The sequence below is a fragment of the Stegodyphus dumicola genome, chromosome 9, assembly GCF_044657685.1.
Source record: "Stegodyphus dumicola isolate Sdum_Otavi_A_Nest chromosome 9, ASM4465768v1".
NCBI lineage: Eukaryota > Metazoa > Arthropoda > Arachnida > Araneae > Eresidae > Stegodyphus > Stegodyphus dumicola.
This window is the reverse complement of record NC_140776.1, coordinates 174631652-174655990: the sequence shown is the minus strand read 5'-3', so window position 1 is coordinate 174655990 and position 24339 is coordinate 174631652. Positions and strand designations below refer to the sequence as shown.

Below are 24339 nucleotides of genomic sequence, written 5' to 3'. Positions count from 1 at the left end.
TGGTTTTGACGTTTGTCTGTTTGTTTTGTCTTGATGCAGTTCTACTGATTGATGACACTGCGGGTAAAGACAAGATATTTCATATTTGAAAATAGGGTATAAAATGTGTTTCTGATAATATATGGAGTTTGATCTTAACATTTTTCTCCACTCTCTTTGTTTTTAATTTGACGATAAATGAAAAACTAGCAGCAGTCATAAATCCCTTTGAAAAAATGTCTTCAGATTCTTTAAGCCAATGATTTAAGACTGTTTCTCCTTTTCAGTGATACGTAGATCTTTTTTCATTTCAATTTTTTAAATTAATACAAGATTAGTCTATTGTGGTAACATTTTTATCCGGATAAATGTCTTTCATAAAGAATTTTGCAGCACGTTTTGCGTTCGGCAATATGTCCTAGTAAAAGACGATGCATATTTATGCTTTTTTCGTTTTTTTTTTAATTCAAATCACCATTAATTACGTTGTTTATAGTTGACCACGGAGTATTTTAATGATTTTGCAACTGTCCTTTGACTTTGCGGATTTTCTTTTAACATTAAAGAGTTCGAAATATTCCGTTTTACCTTCGATATGTTTTTGGAACAATTTTTCGACTTGAAGCCAAACTTTGACTTCTCCCCCCTTTCTTGCTGAAAATATTGCCTAGCTTAGCTTTAGATAGAGAAAAACCATGGCTTTTACAGAGTTTTTCAATATATAGGTAAAATAATTTTCTTCGGAAAGAGTAGAAACAAAGCCTTCCATCCACTGCTTCTCTAAAACGACATTTTGCATGAAAGCAAAATTGTTCAGTTGCAGATAGCTTATACTTTCAAAAATATAGTTGGAGTTCAAATAAAAGTTAATAAGCAGACGAGTATTTTTTATAGCAAAGCAAAGTTGTCTAAAAATGTGAGAACAGTCTCAACACCAACTCCATATTATGGTCAGATTCTAAATTATCGAAAATGAATCAGGATGTGAGTCTGTCGTTAGCAATATAGAATTTAAGCGCCAGTAGTTGACAGTACATTTTGCTCAACTCTATTATTATTCTGTTTATGAACGCTGTAGCAGACCATAGTCAAGGATTTTGCACACCAATTTCCTCTTTGGAAATCTTGTAAGATTTAAAGTCTTTCACTACCGTAAACTGTGACCAAACCTTTGACAGACGCAAAGAGATTTATTGCTATGTCCGAAAATATAACACAGACTTGGAAAGGGTCTATATAACACACTTTATTTTAAACTCAATGAGATGAACAGAAAGCACTCCAGGTGTTTGCAAATCTACCAGCATTTCTGGTGAGAAACTCAAAGCAGAAATTCATATTTAAAGCTAAATTTAAATAACTAATAACCAAAGGCTACACAAAGTAACTTACTCGAAGTTGGCTCTGAAATTCACCGTGAATTCCACTATCAGCAAATGTAAATGCAACACCGAAAATTGTAACTCTTATCTTAAAATAGCAAGTCTAATGTGGCTTCCAAGAGGAGAAACGCACTATGACTAAACAATCTTAAACTGTCACTTATATACACGCGAACTAATTTGCATGCTGGCTGCAATATGGAAAGAGAAATGTGACAGTAAAGACTGAAAACATAAAATAACTGATGAAACAAATTAAATGAATCTCCCAACCTCTTTGGAAAAGTCTTTCTTTCAGATGGATGAATTTTAAATGTCCCTATTCTAGTCACTAGACACACAAACGTACATGATATAACCAGGTTCCAAATCCAAGGCTATCTGTAAATTTATTTCTTACGATCTGTTAATTTATCTCTTACGAATATCTGTAAATTTATCTCTTACGAATATCTGTAAATTTATCTCTTAAGTGTCATCTGTGAATTTGTAAGTTTATTTTATTTTGTGTTGTGTTGTTGTATTTGTTTGTACTTTTACTTACCTCTGTAAGTCTTGTAAGTCTTGCATAATAAATACTATGTGGTTCACAAGGAATTTATAATTTTCAATTAAAAAAAAAATCCAAGACTATCAACATATTACTTTCACAACACCGCCACACTATACATGGAGAATTTTTTAAATTTTACTAAATACTTCGTACCGAATTTTAGTAATTTTAGTAAATCAATAAATTTCTTAACTTCGCAGAATCTTAACTTCCAACTACCAGTTATTCAGTAATGATGGCATTCCGCAATTTTTATCGGCAAATTATGGAAGGTTTTTCCGATACAGAAACCTGATTTCCAGGAAATATGTTTAATGTACATATATGTCTATTTGTGTGATGATATCAAACCTAACATTTAGGTTACTTAATTGAATATCTATTTTTAGATTCACATAAAAGTTTTTAAATAAAAATATTTATATACTATATATTTTTAACATTAGAAACAGAACTGTTTATTTTTAGGCCAAACGTAGAATCAGCCTTGACCAAAATAACTATCTGCTATGCTTTAGGAAGAACCAGGTTTTTTATATCATAACAACAAAAGTCTTATTAATGTAAATAATAAGCAATCTGAAATCAACATATCTCTTGGAAACATTTTCATATATTTCAGCGAAAGCAAGATTATAATTGGGAAATATTGAGCTATCCCATAAATAACGCTGTTCTTTTATACTTTTTTATTTTTCAAAGTTAAGATAAACAAAGCATTTTCTTTAAATTTAAAATACACTCTTCTTTCATTTTCTGATAGTTCTTAATAGTTACGGTGGTATTTTTACCCACTACAGCTTGCAGGAAATTAAACATTTACAAACGACATCTCACACTGTCTTATGAGATGCTACACCACACAACTTCGTTTATAAAAATAGAAATATATTAAAGTATACCAAAATATAAAATGCGGAGTATCATATAATATGAAATCGATGTACAATGTGCAAAATATCTAATTGAGTTAATTTTAGAATTATTCACAACTTAATGAAGATTTCAATAAAATCCTTATATAATAATATTATATTGTTATACTTTTATATTGTTATACTCTTATACTGCTATAAAGCTACGTTCTGTACTATGCTTTATATTAACAACATACTTAATTATATTTTATTCGTAGTTTTAAAGTCACATGAGCTGTTAACTAAGAACTGAGAAGAAAGTTAATCAGATCTGGAACACGCTTTACTTAATAAAGATCCTTGAGAGTTGAAAAATTGAGAGTTATAGATTAGATTCCTTATTCCCCCCCCCCAAAAAAATCACCTCCACGTTCAACTCGAATATTTGTTATGAGTTGCTCCACATTACGCAGTTTCAATATATGTGTAGTATAGATATAATCGAAGTCGTTTTTCATGCAAGTAATGATATTCCGTTATTAATAAATATGTTAATATTTTGGTATAAATTTAAATTTCAATGCACAGGATCTTCAAATTAATATTATAACAGTAGTTTATTAATTTTAAGGACAAAAGTTTAAAAAAATTAAATAACTGAAAGCTTTCAGATTTTATATTACTTCCAAAAAAGCGTTTTTTTAACGTTTCGTGTGTTACCTTTATTTATTAAATATCATGTTCTTCGCACTTAAACAGCATAAAATTGAATTTAACAGCAATATCACAAAATATTTAAAAGCAGCATATCTTTTCAGCAGCAATTTCCGATACATAGTCTCGCGCGCTGGAGATATTTATTTTTCCATTCTGTGTTGCTATTGCTCGCTTCGAAATCGTTGAGTTTGTTAATTAAAAATTCGTTAAAGTTTTACAAAATATGAGCTAGATAATAAAACAAATTCGAAATTCAAAATTCGGGCTTCCAAGTGCCCATGTTCGGCTGGAGGAATACGTTATTCAAAATTTGATGTCTCTAGGTACCGTTGTTTTTTCTCAATGCGAGAAACATTCATGCATTCCTGCAGAGTCTTCATTATTTAGTTTCTTTAAATATAACACAGGGCCATAATATTTGGTGGCAACAATTTGAAAGGTGAACTTGCGCAAAAAGTAAAACGACGCAAAATGCCGGTTTGAGACTAATAAGCCTTTGGGTCTAACACTCCTCTGGGATAATAATTCAATATGATGAGCATCTAAAACTATCTGAAATCAGAATTCATACGAGAAAGCAGTTTTTGTCATAAATAATTATGTTAACTAATTAAGGAAAGAAAACTACCTCACCTCAGCCATTTTGCTTGAAGGAGAGATACCTTCAGAGAAAAACTTTATAAGAGAAGTTAACGTGCATTTGCATTGCATAGAAAATAAATCTGACAACATCCATACCCAAACTTAAGTAGTTAACTTTTTCGTTGGATATTTTATGGATAATTAACACAAAGTTTTCGTGTAACATTTTTCCTAAAAATTAAAATAGCAAGGAGAAATTTCTAACGTCTTAACCTTCTCAGTCTAAGCGAACTCAGCCTCATTTCAAAGAAATTGTTTGAAGGTTCTTTGCGTAGGGGAAAGGAGATTCTTTTGTATCGGAAGTTTCAAACTTAAACGAATTTAAATTTTTAAATTTTAACAAACACGTATAAATTGGAAAAGCAAATTAAAAGCCAAAATAAAGAAAAAAAAGCCAAAATAATTTTTGAAAAATTTTAAAAATGTGTAAACATATAAAAGATTTAATTCTTGAACTAATCTACAATATCATTTAAATTCAGAAGCATAAGCAAACCAAGTGCAAAATCAATCCATGAAAACAAATTCACTAATTTAGCAAATTAAAATTAAAATTAAACCAAACAATTTTTTAAAATGCATAAGTGAATGACTGTTGAGTAGGCAGGAGACAGACTTATCAAGGGAAAGTTGCCTCTAAACCTAATTCTCCAATCATTCAATTCGTGTTTCGTCATTCAATGCAGGCAAGGGCAAAAGTCAAAACCAAAAGTAAAAAGAAATACCAATAAAGTGGCACCCTTAGAAATTAATATTTAAGAATAAAAGTTCTAAAAGTAAAAAACTAATGAAGTCTTTTGAGAAACAAGTAAGTAAAGTCAAGCATTAAATTAAACTTTACATCTTTATCAAAAGGTGGAATAAAAGCAAAATGTATATTTTTAACATAACAGTGTAAAAAATTAGACTGAACGTAAGTTTGCAGGTAAAATGTTTTAATAATAAAGGAACTGTTGTAGACATTAATCAACAGTGTTTTCAATTAGTAACGAAATATGATTAATGCAGCAAATTCTCAGATATCATATCGAGACACAAAATTTCTGTTTAGTTAGGGCTTTTTAAGGAAAACTGACTTGTATTCACGTTACCCATGGGGTAAACAACGGAAACAAAATATGAAGCCAGCCCGATTCCAGGTCGAATTACCAGTGTTCAGCAATATTACCGCTCGGCCGCTGGTGGCCCCACAAAATTTCGGTAACTGGTAGTTAAGATTTTTGAAGAATTAAAAAAAAAATAGTATTCTTACCTATCCATGAAACTCATTGTACTTTTACCTATCTAGCTAATATTTTGAAGCTTAGCAGTCAAGTTTCGGAAAACTAGTAATTTAATGTACGTATCGATAGATGGTAATTCCACCTTTTTTCAACTAGTATGACATCGTTTATTTCGGGGAAAGAGGAGCTAAATATGCCTGTTTTCACAACTCACTATCGGAGTAAAGAAAAGGCTGTGTCATTTTCAATATCAACAGAATTGAGTTCGAAGCTCGTAACGTTTACTCGTAACAGTTTTCAGAACTCCCATTTTTAATAAGTAATCTGTATTGGAAAGATGGCTAGGATACACAGTGTAAATCTGAATATATTTCAAAATCAGGTGAGAAAATTTTGATCCGAATGGATGAGACTTGATACTACTAGATGAGCACTAAAGAACCGAAAGAAATTCTTGTCAGATATTACACAGTTATTATTATTATTATTATTATTATATTTATAAGAATAATAAATATATAAATTAAATGTTTCAGATTGTTCTTACAATTCCTTGCATTTTTTGTTAATTTTTATAATTTTTTCCATCCAAATTTATGCAATAATGAAGGGAAGCTGGATTATGTCAAAAATATTTTGTGTTATTGTTAATATTAATTTTAGTTTTTAAGAATAATATTTTTTTCATTCTTAAAAAAATTATAAACTGTCACTTTTTGTAAGTATTTCCTAACAATAAATGCTCTTTTTCGTGAAGTAAATCAAGCAGAGCCAAGGAATTACTTGATTTAAAAATATACGAGTAGCGGTCATACGAGTTTTCCAATAATTTAAAAGCGAGAGAAATTTGATTTCAAATTCCAACTATCACTTAATTTTTCCCTTTAAACTTATTTTATATTAGCCCTAGGAAGACAAAAATGTTAATTCGTTTTTTAAGGAAGAAAAACAAAATGTTCTTACATAAGAAATATAAATATACTCTTAAGAAATATACAACGATACTAGAAACAGCTCGTGCTATATATAGTGGAGTATTAGAAGAAAGCTCAAACTTTCTATCTCCCATTTTCGTATTAATCTTAGTGCCTTTTACGCTTTCGCTGAGGTCGCGGTCTACCATTCTACAGTCTACACTCACTCGCACTGACCCATTTTTAAAAATCTTTTTAGCTTTATTATTAAGCATCATTTTCTTCGCAGTTAAGCCATATACAATTGAACGACAAAATTGCGAAAATTTTAAAAGCAACTTAGCAGCATACGTTTAGAATTCCCGACGCAGCGTGAAGTTTTGGCCCACATTTTTTAGTTTTTTTCTAAATTCATCATATCAATGTTGAGTTTACTTACTAAGATGTTTTTCCAAAACTTTTTTTCTCCTTTTGTTATTAACATTTGTGTGTTTATTTTATTTATTAAATATCACATTCTTGGCGCTTATCACATAAAAATTCGCTTCAATAGCAAAATCACAAAATATTTAAAAACAGCATATCTTTAGAATTTCTGATAAACAGTCTCGCGCGCTGGAGATAACAGTGTTTTAGTCCGTACAGTGCTGCCACTGCTCGCTTTGAAATCGTTAACTTTGTTAATCAAAAATTCGTTAAATGTTTACAAAATATAAGGTAGATAATAAAACAATTTCAAAATTCGGGCTTTTAGGTGTTCGTGTTCAGGTGGAGGCCTACGTTATTCAAAACTGGATGCCTCTAGGTACAGTTATTCTTTCATAATGCGAGAAACATGCATACATTCATGCAAATGCTTCATTATTTAATTTCTTTAAATATAATATAGGGAGGCAATATTTGCTGGCAACAATTTGAAAAGTGTAAGTGCTTCGATGCAAAAAACCGTTTCGAGAGTGATGTCCCATTTGGAACTAACATACCTTTTGGGCTAAAAATTGCACTTATGCATAACATTTTGAAAAATTTTGAAATTTTAGCGCCAATTCCATAACACTCCTACGGTTAACAGACTTTGTAATATTGCCCATAAGTATGCTCTTATTAAAACTTTGTTTTATACATAACCGTTAGTATAAATATATTTATGAAAAGTTATCATTGAAACATAAAATTTAACTCCAGAATATTCTTACATTATTATTTATTTAAAATTTTGTAAGTACAAGTGATATTGATTAGCTAAGAGAAAAGAAAAATGATACACTTTCCTTTTGAGAATTCAGCTTCAAAATACAATCTCTTATCAGAATTCTCTAAAATTTTTCCTTAGTATTATTATTATTAAATAGTAGTATTGCTAATAGATGAATTCACTGTGTCTAGTTTATTTTCTTTATACGTATATGAAAGAAATATTAAATTCTTAAAAAAAACTGGGTGTTGATGGAGATTAGAAAAATTATGCTGCACTTCATTACTTCATTCAAAGCACAAATAATTTTAATTCTTAATTTCAATAGTTATAACCCTTTTTTCGTTACAATGATAAATAAAATTGCAAAATACTGCTCTTTCAATTAAAAGCTTATTCAGACACTAAGCTTCAAAAGGAAAATGGGGGAAATTAATCAGGAATAAAATGTTTCCGAAAATATTTTCAAATTTATTACATATGCTTTAAGAATTAGTATCTCCATTGTATATATGTAACTAAAAACTGAAATAATTCTTTTATTGAAAATTGAGCAAACAGCTTAATTTCCCATTAAATTCTCCGCTATAAATTACATTTCATATGACAGTAACTAGCATAAAAAAAGATGAACTTTTTATTTGATGTAATCCTCTTATGTCCGAATTTTCTAAATTTACAGTGGAAGTGTAAAAGTAGAAAAAAATTACGAAGGTATTTCGTTATTTAAATTAGCCTTTCTATTCCGAATTATTTTACCACATTTACCGATCTTATTAAACTGAACAGATAGTACTATTGAATTCTTTGTAAACGAAGCCAGACTTTTGCTATTCGCGCAAAGTTTGCCTCTAATTTGAAACTTTAAGAATGTTGATGAAAATAAAGGCTATGTTTCGTACTTGAAACTTTATCGTTTGGCCGACGGAGCTTTTTCCCGTCGCATTTTTGTTGTTGTGGATTTGTTATGTTATTCTATTAGATGTAAAATCTGGCAACATGAAAACAATGTAAAAGTTTAGTTTTTGATAACTGGAATATTCCACGACTCCAAGAATTCTTTTTAAAATGTACAGTATCTCACAAAAGTGTTCGGACGCTTTAATAATTTGCAGGAAAGGTTCTGTAATCTGAATTTGAATACAAAGCCCAATATTTTTTATATCATCTCCATGTGATTTTGAATAAAACCAAACTTTTTCATTTTTAATACTGACTTATTTTTGTTTCTCAAAATTGAAAATGTAAAGAGGCATTGATAAAACAAGCCACAAAATGACCGTACATCGAAATATTTTCGTATAATTTCATAAATAAAATTATAGTCTACCACTTATTTTTTTCATTTTTCTGACGTTTAAAAGATTGTTTGACCTGATCTTTTATTTGCTTACTTCGTTATATTTTATTTAATGTTTAAAAATGTCTCGTAGTCGTAACGAAGCAAAGAACAGCATTCGAAAATTGATGATTTTTTTATTACAAGGAGGGAAACTCGATTTGGGATATCGCTAAATTAGTAAATTTATAACATTCTACAGTGCAATACATGATAGGATGCTCTAAAGAAGAAAAACCGTATCCAAAATAAAGTAAGAAAAGGTTTTTCGGAAAAGAGGAATCAACGTGACTCAACGTAATCAGAGATTTATAGTTAGAAAATCTGCGAAAAATCCACGTTTGAGTGCTGTAAAGATTTCTGCAGAATTTACTGAAAAATTTTCTCTTTCAGTTTCACTTAAAACTGTTCGACGAATGCTCAGATCAGTTAATTACATGGACGCTCTGCTCGAAGAGCATTTTTTGGAAATTCCAAGACCTTGGTTGGAACAGTAAAGCATGGCGGTGGAGGTGTTTTAGTGTGAAGGTGCATGTTAGCATCAGAATTAAATAATTTAGTATTCATTGATGGCAGCATGAACCAACCATGCTCTTTATTTAAATATTTTAAAGATAATTTAAAATTATTCGCCTAAAATTTGCATACTGGAAACAATTTTATTTTTTTTATCAGGGTAACGATCTAAGCACACTGCCCTCAACGTTCGGCTTTTGGGTGTTTATAATTGTCCACAAGTTCTGACCATGTCAGTAACCAGATTTAAACCTAACAGACCACATTTGGAGAGAATTAGAGGTTGCAGTACGCAGACACAACATTGAAACAAAAACCAAACAAAAAAACAGTAATGATGGAAGAATGGAGGAACATTGATGTAGATATTACAGAAAAAAACTGTTTTTTCTGTAATATCTCAGACGTTTCAATCCCAGACGTTTGAAAACTGTTACAAATACTGCAGGATATACTACAGAATACTAACTGACAGAACTACGACACTGTTCACTAATATATGCAGATTTCTTTAAAGCGTACGAAGACTTCTGTGAGGTAACTTTTCTGTTACTTTTTAATTATTGATTTTCCAAAAAAAAGTTTTAATATGTTCATAAAAAATTAATGTAGTTTTGCTAAGAGAAATTTATAGATATTATTAAAGAATTTTTATTATAAAATATTAATTTTTTAATGAATAAAGCAATATTTCACTAAAACTCGTAAGCGTACGAACACTTTTGTGAGCCATTGTATTTGCTGTACTGTTTCTTTTCCTTTTAAGAATAAATGATTAAACGCTATCACTAATAAAACACATCTCTAGTTTCTTATTATGCTACCTACGCACAGGCTATATATATTATTATTAATTACTCCAGAAATTTTTTTAACTATGAGATTTAGTATTTCCGTAATTTATTTTCTTTGTAAGTAAATATAGGTATAACAACATAATAATAACACTTTCTAAAAATTCTTTTTAATAACTAATTTAAAAAAATTTTTTTTTAGTTTTAAAAACTCATTTTCCTGTAACGTTGTAATATACTAATTCTAATTTTCGCAGAAAGGCAAAATTAATAACTAAATTTTATTGAAATTCCCACTGAAATGTAAAACGTTTTCGTCACATATTCTCATAATAAATTGTTCTGCTTTCAGAATTACACTTTTTCCAGCACAGGTAGAAATTTTTATTTTTATTTGAACTTGGAACTATGGGATTTCTATTCTATTTGAGCATTATAAAAGAAAAATAATTAAACCGTGTTTTGAGCATGATAAATTCTTGCACTGTTGTTTTATAAATAAAACAACAATTTATAAAAAAAGTTTGATAGTCAGATTTCAACAGTACCCTATATATTTTTAAATTTCCTCACAGTGTGTTTAAAAAAAATGCGGTATTAACAATATCTAAAAAAAAAAAAAGAAAGAAGAAAAAACACAAGCTAAGTAATATCAGGAATTAACAGGATGCATATTGTGTAACATCTCTCTCAGTTTCAAACACAGAAAGACTCTAATTTAATCTTTTCCAATCTATAGCTCATAAGAACTTAAATTTCAAATGTTTTTAAATTAAAATATATTAATATATGTTTATAGACCAGTTTATTTCCGTCTGTAGTATAAGAAGTTTTTAAAGTTAAATACCTGTTGGTAAAATTCATTTCTTATTTGTTGCAATGCATTTGTTTTACAAATATCAAATGCAATTCAGATTCGCCAAATTCCAAAATTGCATCAGCTTATGAACAACTGCATCAAAACTTACGAGGATTGCTCAGTTTATGAAGAAATACCACGTTTTTCGAAACTCAGTTTAACTACCCAATTTATTGCTCAGCTAGCTATTTCTAACCATCAATTAGTTAGTAAACATATTGATATATTAAATTTTTAAAAGTATATTCTAAAGCTGCATTACGGTTAAGTATAATATTAATATACATATAATCCTGAGGTTAAATATAGAACAGGATACTTTGTTCTTCATTTTAAACTTTTTAATTAAAAGAAATATTTCAAACAGCAAATTTTTTGAACAATTTCAGAAATGTATAAACGACTAATAATGGGTTTACAATAATAAGTATAAAGGAGACAGTGTATAAAAACATTACTTTTGTATATTTTTACCCACTATCAGCAAAAAGCTTTTGTTTTGAGCATCTATGCTTTTTAGCCGATATTCTTCACTCACCCCAAAAGCAATATGCGCAGTAAAATGTTTAATTTTCATACATTTTTCGAGATCATATCAATGTAATATTTCTGAAAATTAAGTTTCATATTTACGTCAACTGAAAGTCTCAACATAAGTATATTGTTTAACTATGCTGCCTGTAATGTATATTATTACAAAATTACCTGAGATTATTACAATGATGATTTAATTATTACAATGATTTTTTATTATAATGATGATTTCTTTTCATAAGTTTTTAAAACGAAATAGTAACAGGGATATTTTTCAGGTAACACAAACTTGCTGAATTATTCAATGGCTCCCAGATCAAGCATGGACTGCATTAAAAAAAAAAAGTTAATATTTTATTGACGCATACCAAAGAGGAAAATTAAAAGATTATAACACTCTAAATTGGGAAGGAAACATGAAAGATATCATTATGTCTTATAGAAGAACACAGATCAGACACCTACCTGGCAGTGGTGCAGTCTTTGTATAGGGCGTCAAAGTCCTTGCAAGACAGAAGCTTGCACCGATTCACGCCAGGCTGTATCGCCCCCAGACCTCTCAGAATCCGAACTTGCTCGACGTTGCAGACAATGGGCGTAATGTCCAGTCGTTTGAGCTTTGTGTAGACGGTGTGCAGCCCTCCTACGAGGTGTTTCAAAAAGAGTTCGAAGGCCTGAGGCAGACACAACAAGTAGTCCCCGTGAACCAGAAACGCGGCAATCTTCGCGCCTCTGTAGTCTATTAGTCGGCAGTCATTCGTCGTCATATCAGCTGCGATTCCTGGGGGAGATGATGAGGGATGTAGTGATCGGTGGTAACCCAGGGGAGCATGCCCCATCTGTGGATGCCCAACAGAGTGGTGCTGTTGAGGCATGAGACCCTGTCCGCAAGATCGCGGAAGATTCGGCGGCACTCCTCCATTTGGTTGAGAAGAAGAAGGTTGGTAAGGTTTACTTGTCACTAGTGACAAGGCCGGACCCGGTGGACTGACCGATGAACTGCGCCCCAGAGAGGACCCGGGTGAACCCATCTGCGAGAGTCCAGCAACATGTTGCTTGGGGCTGACGACACCACCGTTTGAAGGGGGGTTAGCTTCGCCCCCTGCTAAAGTCATATTGTCCAAATTGGGAGGCGTCTGGAGTGACCTCGGTGACGTCATACCTGTGGTCGGGGATGGTATCCCCGGACCGACATCCATGCCTATTTTTAGTTTGCCTGAAATGACCGCGCCAAAGATTCTTGCAGCACGTGTCCGAGATCTCCGAAGAGAGAGCCACCGCGTGGAAAACGACTCTGCTCCCCAAACAAACTACGCCCGCTGGTCGAGTGCGAGTGTGCGTTGTTCACGCGGTTCGGGGGTGCGCGGGGGAAAGGACGATCGGTTCAACCTCCGGACGGGATTTGCCTCCAATAGCGAGACGCGAGGGGCGGACTGCGGGGTTGTGACGTCATGGACACGCGAACTGCGCTCATAATTCTAGTTAGCCGGAGTGTTTTTGTTCTGTCTTTTCTTTTCTTTCCCAGTCGTATTCTTCCCTCTTTTTTTCCCTTTTTTCTCTGTAATCGGTGAGAATTGAGAGAGCCGACGAAAAGCGTATTGACTGCTGCCCAGTGTCGCAGTTTTGCCGATACATTAGAACTGCTACTGCCGAAAAGACTTGCCGCTGAACGAAGCCGTTTTCCCCGACAGATCGGTTTCTTACTACAACTGCTTCAAGTTATTTCTTCCTCTGTTTTCCGTTTCTCAGTTTTCGACGCAGCGATTTTACCTTTTAGCGTCTGGATAGCATAAGGGACTCGTTTTTACCAAAGCAAAGATTGTAAATATTTTTCATTTCATATTTAATTTTTCAGGTCTTACTAAATGAAAAATATTAATTACAGGAAGTTAAGGGGCTCATGAGTTATTGGTTACTCAATAAACATTCATAGTCAATACATATCCATGTTCTGTCTAACTTTAAAATAGTGAAATTTCAACTTTACATTTTTGTCATATTTTAGTTAGCTTTATGCATTTCAAGGAAACATAGCACTTTTTTTAAAAAAGGAGTTAAAGTATTCTGCTAAAAGATATTAATTGACCAGATTTGCTAGGAAAGAAATGGAACTCTCAATGTCTGATTTCAAGGCATTTTAGCACTTTTTTCATTAGAACACAAGTAAAATGGAATTTAAATTCCAAAAAGAGCCTACTGAATTCTAGAAGAAAATAGTTTATTGATAAGCCTGAAATATTTTAGTCTCAATATAGTTGGAAAATAATGGAAATGATTTAGTAACTAAATATCACATTGAACGCTATCACACCATTTCTAAAGTAGGAACAATGCAGTGAAATGAAATGCAGTTTTGTAAACTTGGAGAATATTACATAGATAGCAACACAAGTATTTACAACAGTAGGCTTATAGTTAGCTAACACCAATGCTATGAAATGTATTTTATGTTTACAGGGTAATTATAGCAATCCCATTTGCGTGTTCTTGTGGTGTAAGTGTTTAGTACGTCCAGCTGGCAGCTGGAAGGACTATGGTTTGAATCCCGGAGAGGACATAGTTGACTTTTCATGTTGCTTTGCTCGAAAAACTAATAGTATCCACAGTGGCGCCCGAACTAAAACGTCGTAGGTACTATTCTGTTTTGAGGGCCATAAGAAAATTGCAGCGAAAATATAAGTGCAAAAGCGCCAAATCTAGCAAACGCGCCCGATTAACAGCGCGCCAAATCTAGCCTACGCGCTGATTTCAGATTGCGTAAGTTTATATAGTTCTATATTTCTTAAAACGCCATTGAAATACTAGTTTAATTTTTAAATCCTTTTTTGATTTTAGATCCTTTTTAGGTATCCTATGGATTTAACAATTTGGGAATTGCCCATGACGAAAAGACGGCAATAGAATTTTTGGTTAAAGTGCAGAATCACCCACTGCTTGACCTATTTTCACTTAAAAAGTAAAAGAAAATTGATAAAAATCCAATTGTTTTTAACCCTTGTAAAAAGCGGCAAACAAATAAGTGAGCGATTCTGCACTTTACCGAGAATATTTTCAAAGAAAAGGCATCATTCATTATAGAAAATTACGTTTGAACAACCAACGAGATGAAATTATGCTTTAGCGATAAGTCGGTAGCGAAATAGCGATGCAGTCATCCATTCAGTTATGTTTAGCAATTTTTATATAAATTATAATAGTGATCTGAAATAGTTATTTATTCTTATGCTTCCATTCAGTCATGTTTAGCCTTTTCCATATAAATTATAATAATAAAAAGTATTATATGAAATTAACTTTTCATTTAAATTAAATCATCAATCTTAGATAGTTATTTACTATTATTCTTCCTTTCTTGCCACAATTCTTTTTTGCAGCATTGGCATCAACGATAATTTGGCGATTTTTTACGGCCCTCGAAACCGAATAGTACCACATCGTGGATGGTAACTTGTCACTACTTATTTTCAGTCGTCTGGGTTTACCCCAGTGACCCTTGAAGCGTAAAAAATATATGATATTATCGCGTTGTCTCGGGCATATTTTGGGGATGTAAGTAATTAACATGTCCAGCTAACAACTGGAAGATCCACAGTTCGAATACCTGTGAGGGCAGAGTTTTTTTCATGCTACTTTGTCCGAAAAACCTAAAAAACTCTGCATCTGTAGGATATAGAATTAGAGCAGGAGATTTGATAATCTTTTTCAATCAGTATGATAAACGTCATAATTTAATAGAGATTTAGCAGCAAAAATATGAGATACTGAAAAATCGTTTGGAGTACAATTTCATATAAATAAGTTCTTAAAAGATCTTTGTAAATCCGTGTAAAAATCCGTGCATATTTTTTTTTTTTATTTTAAATCAGTGTGCTTCCTCCACATACTGTATTTAAGATCTATGCGCATTTATCTGGGCATAAAAAGAATCAGCATCATAAATAAAACTGCGCACGAACTACGCTAAATTGTGTAACAAAATGATTAAAATCAATTCAGAAAATGCAAAAAAAATTCAGTTATCCAATGCAGAATGAATTTTCATATTGCGAAACAATATTTTTTAAAATTATTTTATGTAAATTGTCTTCTAAAATCGAGTGAGATACATTCCGCAAGAGAAGAAGAGGAAGAATGACCTTGTTCATTTACGTTAGCTACACATAAGTCACGTGATCTCTAAGATCATCTATGTTGTTTGTTTACATTAGCTCTACGTAAGTCACGTGATCTCTCAGGTCATGGGGATGTAACTCATAAATTACGTTTAAATAAATTACTGGATAACAGGAGTAAAATTTTAACACGTACCTTTCCTTTGAAATAATTGAAAAGTAAATGATAAAATTTAATAAAAACAATTACTCAATAGCTTCGTGAAAAAGGAAAGTAAAAAAAAAAAAAAAAATAAAAATCTGAAAGCTTTCAGATTTTCTATTACGCCCAAAGGGGCGTTTTTTCATGGGAGATTCAAAACGGATTTGAAAAGTAATATAGACATTCAAAGTTATGCGACTCAAAATAACGTTAGACGTAACGTCTTTGCGTTGCTAGTCTAACAATATAATGTCACCAAGAAATGTAAAGAAACCTCGAGCAAAAAATATCCGTTTGAAAAATATGCGCTTTGAAATCGTTGAGTTTGTTAATCAACAATTAGTTAAAGTTTTTCAAAATATGAAATAGATAATAAAAGAAATTCCAAATTTCACATTTGGACATCTTTTGTTGTCTCTAGGTAACATTGCTTTTGCACAGTGCGAGAAACATGCATACATTCATGCAAAATTTTCGTCATTGAATTTCTTTAAATATAATGCAGGGCTCTAATATTTGGTAGCAACAATTGGAAAAGTGATTCAGACTTTTGTAGCAAACCAACGTAAAATGCCAAAACGAAATTAATAACCTTCTGGGCAAATTGCCCCTTTGGGCTAATAAATAAGTAAAATCAATGGCTTAAGTAGAAAAAATAATTATTGAACTATGTTTAAAAATCTACTTGGCACGAGAATTCAAACTCGGAATTATTTATATCCAATAAAAAGAAAAATATTGAAATCCAATAAAATAGTTTAAGTTTGTACTCATCTTTGCGTCTATAAATTTGTTTAAAAGAAGTTTACTGAAAATTATTTATAATAAATTACAAAAATGGAATTTAATCGTTTTTTGCTAAACATTAACAAACAATTAAAAATATTTCGTTCACGCTAACTAGTCTGTCTTTCATAATTATATAATTATATGCTCTTGCCATCGTGTAAAATAAAATAGTTTGCATTATAATTAATTATAATTTATTTTGCTGATCTTGAAGAATGATCTTTGTTTTGTAGTCTTATAAATATTTTAAACTTTTTAACGAAACTTTTAGAAACCTACTATTTATTAATTTCAATGTACAATTCAATAAATTATTTGTACAGAGAAACGGAAGGAAATGTTTTGTAAGATGAAGTTCTTCAGCAAATTAATTAGTCGTATACAGCGAAAAAAATGGGACAGTTCTATATCTCCCATTCTGATATTTACGGTGCACCCTGTATATATTACACAATAACCCCTGCTTTGTAAAGGGGTTATCACAGCGACGGTCCCGCTAGACGGGACTTTTCTGAAAAACGAGATTTTGGTAGGATTGGTTTAAACGGGAGAATTTCTAGGAGAAATAGCTTCGCTGGAAACGAAGTTCCGCCTAGCTACAGAAACGATGTTACGGCTACGCGGGATATTTTCAAACTCCGTCGAAAATGTTTCGTCTGCAGGTCTGTCCCACGTCGAGATCAACCAATCAGACGAAAGTTCTGCTTCTGAAGGATCATGCGATCCCAATCTAAGCGATAATCGGTTACTGATTGGCTTTTTGATTGGTTACTGAAGTCTGTTTAGTGAGTGAAAATGGTAACCAAGCTACGTAGGTTTCGTTGAAATGTGCGGGTTCTGAGAAATGTCCCTTTCGACCTCCAGTCCCGCATAGAGGAAGCATATGTGATAGGGACTTTAATGTGGCGTTCTTTATTTATTATCCACGAACAATTCCGGAAGATAGGATTCACGAATACAGGAGCAGCACTACACTTCATCAAAATAAATAACCTGTGACATTGTAAAATATTAGATTGAGTTTTTAAATTTTAAAATTCAATCTTTTATTAATCTTAAAATATACTTCGCCTAATCACAGTAGCTTTGCAGTTGGACCATAACTTTTACGATCCCTTACGTATCTTAATTTTTTCAGCAGTTTTTACAGCCCTAATTTTTACGATTTCTCTGTCGTTTCATATTACAGGAAGTGACTGTAGTATAAATCCCTTCCATGCAGGAAAAAAATCTGATTAGCATAGGCAAGTCTTATGATCTTTGATGGTAACGTAAAATTTTTATTCTTACATATAATTCTCGATGCTTTTCTTTAAATATTTTCCAATTTAACAGTATAAGAACAATATGCTTCAGTGTAAATTATGCTTCCAATTTTGATCTTTTTCTCGGAATCGTAATATGCAGTACAATGTGACACATGTAGCATATACAAGTAAGATATATGACACGGTATGCTGCTGCTTACAGAAGATAAGACACTGCTAAAATTACTTCCTGAAGAACACTATACTTACTAGGTTGTCAGAAAGAAGATAACCTCATTATCTCCCATTATAATGTTCTTGAGCCTTATTGTAAGATACTAATACCATACTGTACTATCAGTTGCAACATGCAATAATTAATTTGAGTTCAAACATTCTCCAAGACCAGTGTGCTTTCAGTTATGCACAAGATTAGTTTTATTATCTCCAACGTTCTGTGTGTACCAGATACATATTGTACGTTATGTTGTAAGGGTCCTAAGTTTTACTAACGTTTATTTTATTTTAAAACTGTACTATCACTTCTTATTTTCTACTTCCGGCCAGAATTAAATGCTTTAACATGGTTATGCAAATTGTCTTGCTAACGCCAAGTACTTAAGTTGTGGCTTTTTGCCAAGAGGGAGAGAGAAGGAGTTATAGGAAGTAAGCCGTTTGCCAAGGTAGTTTTACGAGTTTTCACTCTGTTGCTGGTTGCCTTTAAGGCCAGAAGTTTAGCCATCTTGATAATTGCAGACGTATCGTAGTTTTAGCAGCTCGGCGTACTACATACGTACCTTTTTTAAATAAAGGCCAATCTTAGTGCTAGGCATTTGTATACTAATTCAAAGTTAGTTTTTAGTTAGAGTTTTAGTTATTAGTTTTTATATTCTTACGTTCAGACCACAAGTGGTTGGTCTTTGTATTCCGAAGCTCGGAAGATCTTGTAAAAGATTGAAAATAAAGGGTTTCGTATACCCTTCCTGCTTGTGTTGTCTACTTCACACCTTCTTAAACATAGCTTGAGTAAGCTCCCTGTTCCGATTCAGGACCATTCATGTTTCCAACGCAAAGCAAGAGAAACACAAGTCCTGACAATGTCACTTCAGAAGTTTGGCATTTGTCTCACAGTCTTTGCTGAAACTTCCAGTCTGATAGTATTAATACCATCATTACTGCAGGAAAAATGATGAGAAGCCTGATGCTGAAAGAAATCTTGGTTTTTTCATCGTTTTTGAATTCTTCAGTAGTATAATATCATTCTACAATAAATACCATACACCAACGTTTATCAAACTGTGGTCCTTAAATTCTGATCTTGTAGTCCAACATTTGCAAAAATCTCTTCTAATTTATAAACTAAATTAACAAGAACAAGAAATTAGCTTTATCTCTTGCTAATCACACGTGGCCAAGATCCTGGCATGTCTATATATCAACTCAAAAGTTTGACATTTGCATGACAGCTTATGTTGAAACGTCCAATGGGTTACTATTAATGCCATCATAATCGCAGCACAAAATGATGAGAAGCCATATCCTGGAAGAAATTGTCTGTGTGATTCTGGAGACTACCTCCGTAACAGCTTTTTTAAACTCTTCAGCTGTGTGATATCGTTGCTGCAATAAATGCCATAGGCCAATGTTTCTCACACCGTGGTCCTCGAAGCTTACCCTTGAGTTCTCTTAGATTTCCAAAAATGGCCTGTTATTTGTAAACGCAATTAACAAGATTTTGCACCATTTCTTCTTAATGATATGTGGGTAAATTCTATTAAAATTTTCAAAATAAACTATCATTGAATGAAAGGAAACAGTTAACTGAACTCTGTAACGATACCAGATTTGAAATAAAATTCCAAGCAGAAGGTGTGGCTAATTTATGGACTTCATTATCAATGAAAACGAAATATAGCGAACTTTAAAATGATGCTTGAAAATCATTATTAAGTTTATTTTAACGTATCTGTGTAAGAAAGGATTTCCATTATTACGCAAATTTAAAAAACGATCAAAATCGACTGTGTCGATGTCAGATTTAAACATACCAGCATACATCCAAACCTGTTGCAGTTGTGAAAGAATCAGCAAGCTCATGCATGCGAAAAGATTTGGCTGCATGGGTGCTTTCGTGTTTTGTCCATGTGTGACGTGAATTTGAGCACTTCTCCCTGAAACTTCATCCACGAAAGCATCTGTTACCTTAAGCAGATAACCTCCGTGTGCTTTACCGTTATCAACGATGTCAAACCATTGTTTTTTGATGGAACGGTCAATCAACATCTTCCCGTGTGGCGATAATGGCTTGTCCAGAGCTCTAAAAGCTAAATTTGTAGCCGACTGTTGGTTCTAACAAGGTGGAGTTCTCATCCACCAAGATATAAGTGTTAGGAAAATCTGTACATAACATATTCATCGATGGGTGTATAGAATATCTTCCAGCTCCGATCGAGTGACTTGCCAGGTGTCGATCTCTCGCTATGAGAAAATGGCCTACGGCAGTGTTTCTCAAACTTACTTCTGGTGGAGACCATTTTTATGTATAGAATCTTATGCAGACTACCTTAATCTTGTTCCCTTCGAAAGCAATTTCTTAGCATATGTTTCTATTAGTATATTATCTTTTTAAAAGCAACTAATAAAAATTCATTTAATTTTATATTAGTACACGTCAATTAAGTTAGCTGAAGAAAATTTATAGTAGTTTCTAATAATTCAAGTTTGGATAATCTTTAGCCTAATAACTAATAACTAAGCCTAATAACTAAAACAAATGTTGGTGCTTACATGAGGGAACAGATGCTTTCGTGGATGAGGCTTCAGGGAGAAGTGGCTCAAATTCACGTCACACATGGGAAAAAGACGAAAACGCCCACGCAGCCAAATCTTTGTTTTCCAATGATTAATTTCCAACGGCAAGGTACTTGACATGAACAAGATTACATAACAAAATACATAAACAAAAGAATACACAAGTAAAAGTCACTGGCCCATACACAGTCTCGCAAACCAATATCGCTGAGTCTCAGACTTTCCATGAATTACAGTGTACCGCCTGAGGTAGTTTCAATCCATAAATACCATTTCAGCATAGTGGGCAGGTTGGGACTGGCAGGATACCAATCCGAAACAAGTGCGCCACCAAGCATTCATGCCCAGTAGTTAGTCGCAATGTCGCCACAGCTGTAGGACCAGGCCAATCAGGGATATTCTCCTGAATAATTCTTAAACCAACTCTTTGTAGAATTTTTACAAGTTTTGATGGCAGCTAGAGGCTGAAGTGTTAATAATAATACATTTAGCAGTTGAAAAGATATCTCATTTTTAATCAGGAACCATGGATCCCTTTTTAAGTAATAGATCGGCTTGTTCATTACCAGTCACACCGCAGTGGGCCAGGATCCACTAGTGGGTAGCGTAGATTTCTTTCCTCTTGAACTGTTGCATATAAATTCTACATTGTAATGCGTCTAAAGATAACGCAGCTGCGTTATCAAAAGCAGCGGCCTAAATATCTGCTGTCTAGTCAAACAGTATCACAACTTTAACAGTAATCAAATTTCTAATCAGAAGTTATTGTAGAGCTTATCTTAATATCAATTATCTCACCGTAAAAAGCACTTTCAGAATATACGATAGGATAAGGATAAGGATTAAGGAACGGGGGACGTAGGCACTATGCCTCTACCATACGGTTAATTAGTATAGCACCACGTCCACCATGATCTAGAGAACCCTTAAGACAACACTAATTCAAATACGTTATCAGGTTCAATGTTCCGCCTTACTTTCTTTGGGAACATGCAAGGACCTGACTCGGAACAGGGAGCTTACTAAAGCTATGTTCAATAAATGTGGGAAGTAGACAAGATACACAGGAAGGGTATACAAAACCCTTTATTTTTCACTCTTTACAATAATTTCCGTACTTCGGAATACAGAGACCAACTACTTGTGGTCTGAACGTAAGAATATAAAAATATAACTAAACTCTAACTTAAATTTGGAATAATCAACAAGAGCCTACGTGTAAGATTGGCCGGATATTAACAGGAAGCCGTATGTAGTACAGAGAACTGTTAACACTACAATACGTTTAAAATTATCACGAGGATTAAACCTCTGGCCTGGAAGGCAAACAGCAACCGAGTAAAACTTCTAAGGCAAGCGGCCTGCTTCGACTAACTCCTTCCTCTCTCTCGCTTGGCAAAAAGCCACAACTTAAGTACTTGGCGTTCGCCAGACGAATTTTGCATAAATAAGTTAACGCTTTTAATTCTGGCCGGAAGTAGAAAATAAGAAGTGATAGTAAAGATTTAAAATAAAATAAACGTTAGTAAAACTTAAGATCCTTACAACGTGAGTACATTATTGAAAATGAATGATTGATTACAAACAATTGTGGTATACCTTGGCAGTAAAATTGTTGCATTTGTGTAAATAACAAGTTACGATAAAGACAAAGATGTAGTGATAGTCTGTAAAGTGCTAACGATTAGTATTCCAGTTGTTGCCTTCTTCCTAAGAGGATACTTCCTGCTGTAATGGTCACTCCAGGGTCATTTATTCTGCTGCGCAGAGGTCCGTGCCGAGACTGGCTAGCTTCTCCATAATTTTGATGAGCTGCCGGCAGAGGTGCTTCTGTTTGACCATGAGCTTACAGAATGCCTGTGTGTTTGTAGTGGGAATACGTATGTACATCCCGCTGGTCAGAGAGCAGGTAGTGACGTAATGCTCCGGAGTACCCAGGTGACCGCAGCTGCACTGGTCTGTGTCAGTCGTGCCGTGCCTGGCAAAGTACTCTGGGAAAGGTCCATGGCCTGTAACATAACGGACCAGGTGCGGGTTAGAGTAGAGCCTGGCTGGATTAACATACAAAAGATGATAATGAGTACGTCTGCTGGTCTCAGCAATGTCCCACTCAGCCTGCCACTTTGAGAGTGCTTGCAGATGGAGCATTCTTTTTAAGGTAGAGTGTGGCCACGGTAATGCTAGCTCCTCGGCTTCCTTATTTAGGGCAGCTACTTTCGCAAGGAGGTCTGCTGCCTCATTTCCCATATTGCCTGCATGGGCTTTCGTCCATGTCAGGGCTTCCAGATGTTTAAACTGTCGTAAGAGGCTTTGAATATCCTGGACTACTGAGGAGGAGTGTGATATAAAATGTCAATAATTTAAAAAACACTCTCGTATAGACATTTGAGGAATCGGTTGAACGTGATCCATTGGTGTGTACTCTAAGCCAGTCAGATTTTGGATATCAAAGTTCTGGAGTCTACAGCGTTACATAGATTTCAGGATATTTTCTTCGTTATAGGCTGGATAATAAAGTAGCAGAGCAGCCAAACCATTCTCAAGGATTTGAATTTGAGTTGAACTACCAGTATTCAAAGATCTTATCAGCTCAGTCTTTGGTTGACCTATCAAACACATAAGCAAGCTAGTACCGTATATACTCGCGTATAAGTCGATACCGCGTATAAGTCGACCCCCCCACTTCGACATAAAAAATTCGTAGAAAATAAGAAACCTGCGTATAAGTCGATCACCCACTTCCGAAATCGATCGAGAAACTTCGAAAAAAATTTTTTAAGTACTACATTTATTCAAAATCATCTGAGAAAAAAAAGTAAATATACGATAAAAAATACCTTGGTAAATAAACAAAATCAAAATCCTTCAACGTCCGATTCATGGTCAGATTCGCCAAACATTTCATAGAACTCTTCTGTCGTCATTGGCTCGTCATACATATTTTCAGTCTCGAACTCTGTATTGTTACAATCACTACTACAGCCTTCGTCGTCATTTTCACTTTCAAAAACAGCATCATCTTCCGTGCCGTCTAGTTTGATGCTAATACAACATTTTTTTAAATGATTTTATAATCATTCAGAGGGTATTTCGCAGGCATTCGCATTTTTCAGGGGCAAAAAACATAAAAATTTCCAAAAGTGTCCACAATTTTGGCCACCACTGTAGTTCGTCACATAATTTAAGTCATGAAATTACTTCAAGTAAGTGACTTATTTGATAAGTCGTCCAATTCGAGTGCGGGAAGAAAACAACTGCATTATACAAAGAAATTTTTGAACTTCCGATTCTTTTAATTTTTTATGGCCCCGCGTATAAGTTGACCCCCCCCCAGTTTGAAGTCTTTTTTTTGCCCAAAATATCTCGACTTATACGCGGGTCTATACGGTAGTTAGTATTTGTCATCTGAAGTATAATGTAAGAAATAAATGTGAGCAAATGCTGCTGTGAGGAAGAGTTACAACCTTGTTTACATAATTACATAATGCTTTGTACTATAAGGTATGCTTTCGATCAAAGTATGAAATTTCTGCCTTATTTTAATACAGTATATACTTCCCTAGACTTATGTATAATTGAGAGGCGTTTTCTAGCATTTAAAAAGGAGAAGTATAAGAATCACATAAAAGTCTAATGAAAAGCCATTAGTTGGTATTTTATTTAGTGCTTTGTAC

General features: G+C 33.3%; 1 protein-coding gene across 2 annotated transcripts in view; it reads right to left on the bottom strand.

Annotated features, from left to right (window-relative positions):
• LOC118185374 (dachshund homolog 1-like) overlaps positions 1-12834 on the bottom strand; it is a 546499-nt gene extending 533665 nt beyond the window's left edge. For both annotated transcript variants that reach the window (XM_085824377.1, XM_085824378.1), the window contains exon 1: positions 11970-12834. In XM_085824377.1, coding sequence (XP_085680503.1) covers positions 11970-12703 — 734 coding nt within the window. In that variant the 5' untranslated portion in view covers positions 12704-12834. The remainder of the gene's footprint in view (positions 1-11969) is intronic.
• Between the last annotated feature and the right edge of the window lie 11505 nt (positions 12835-24339).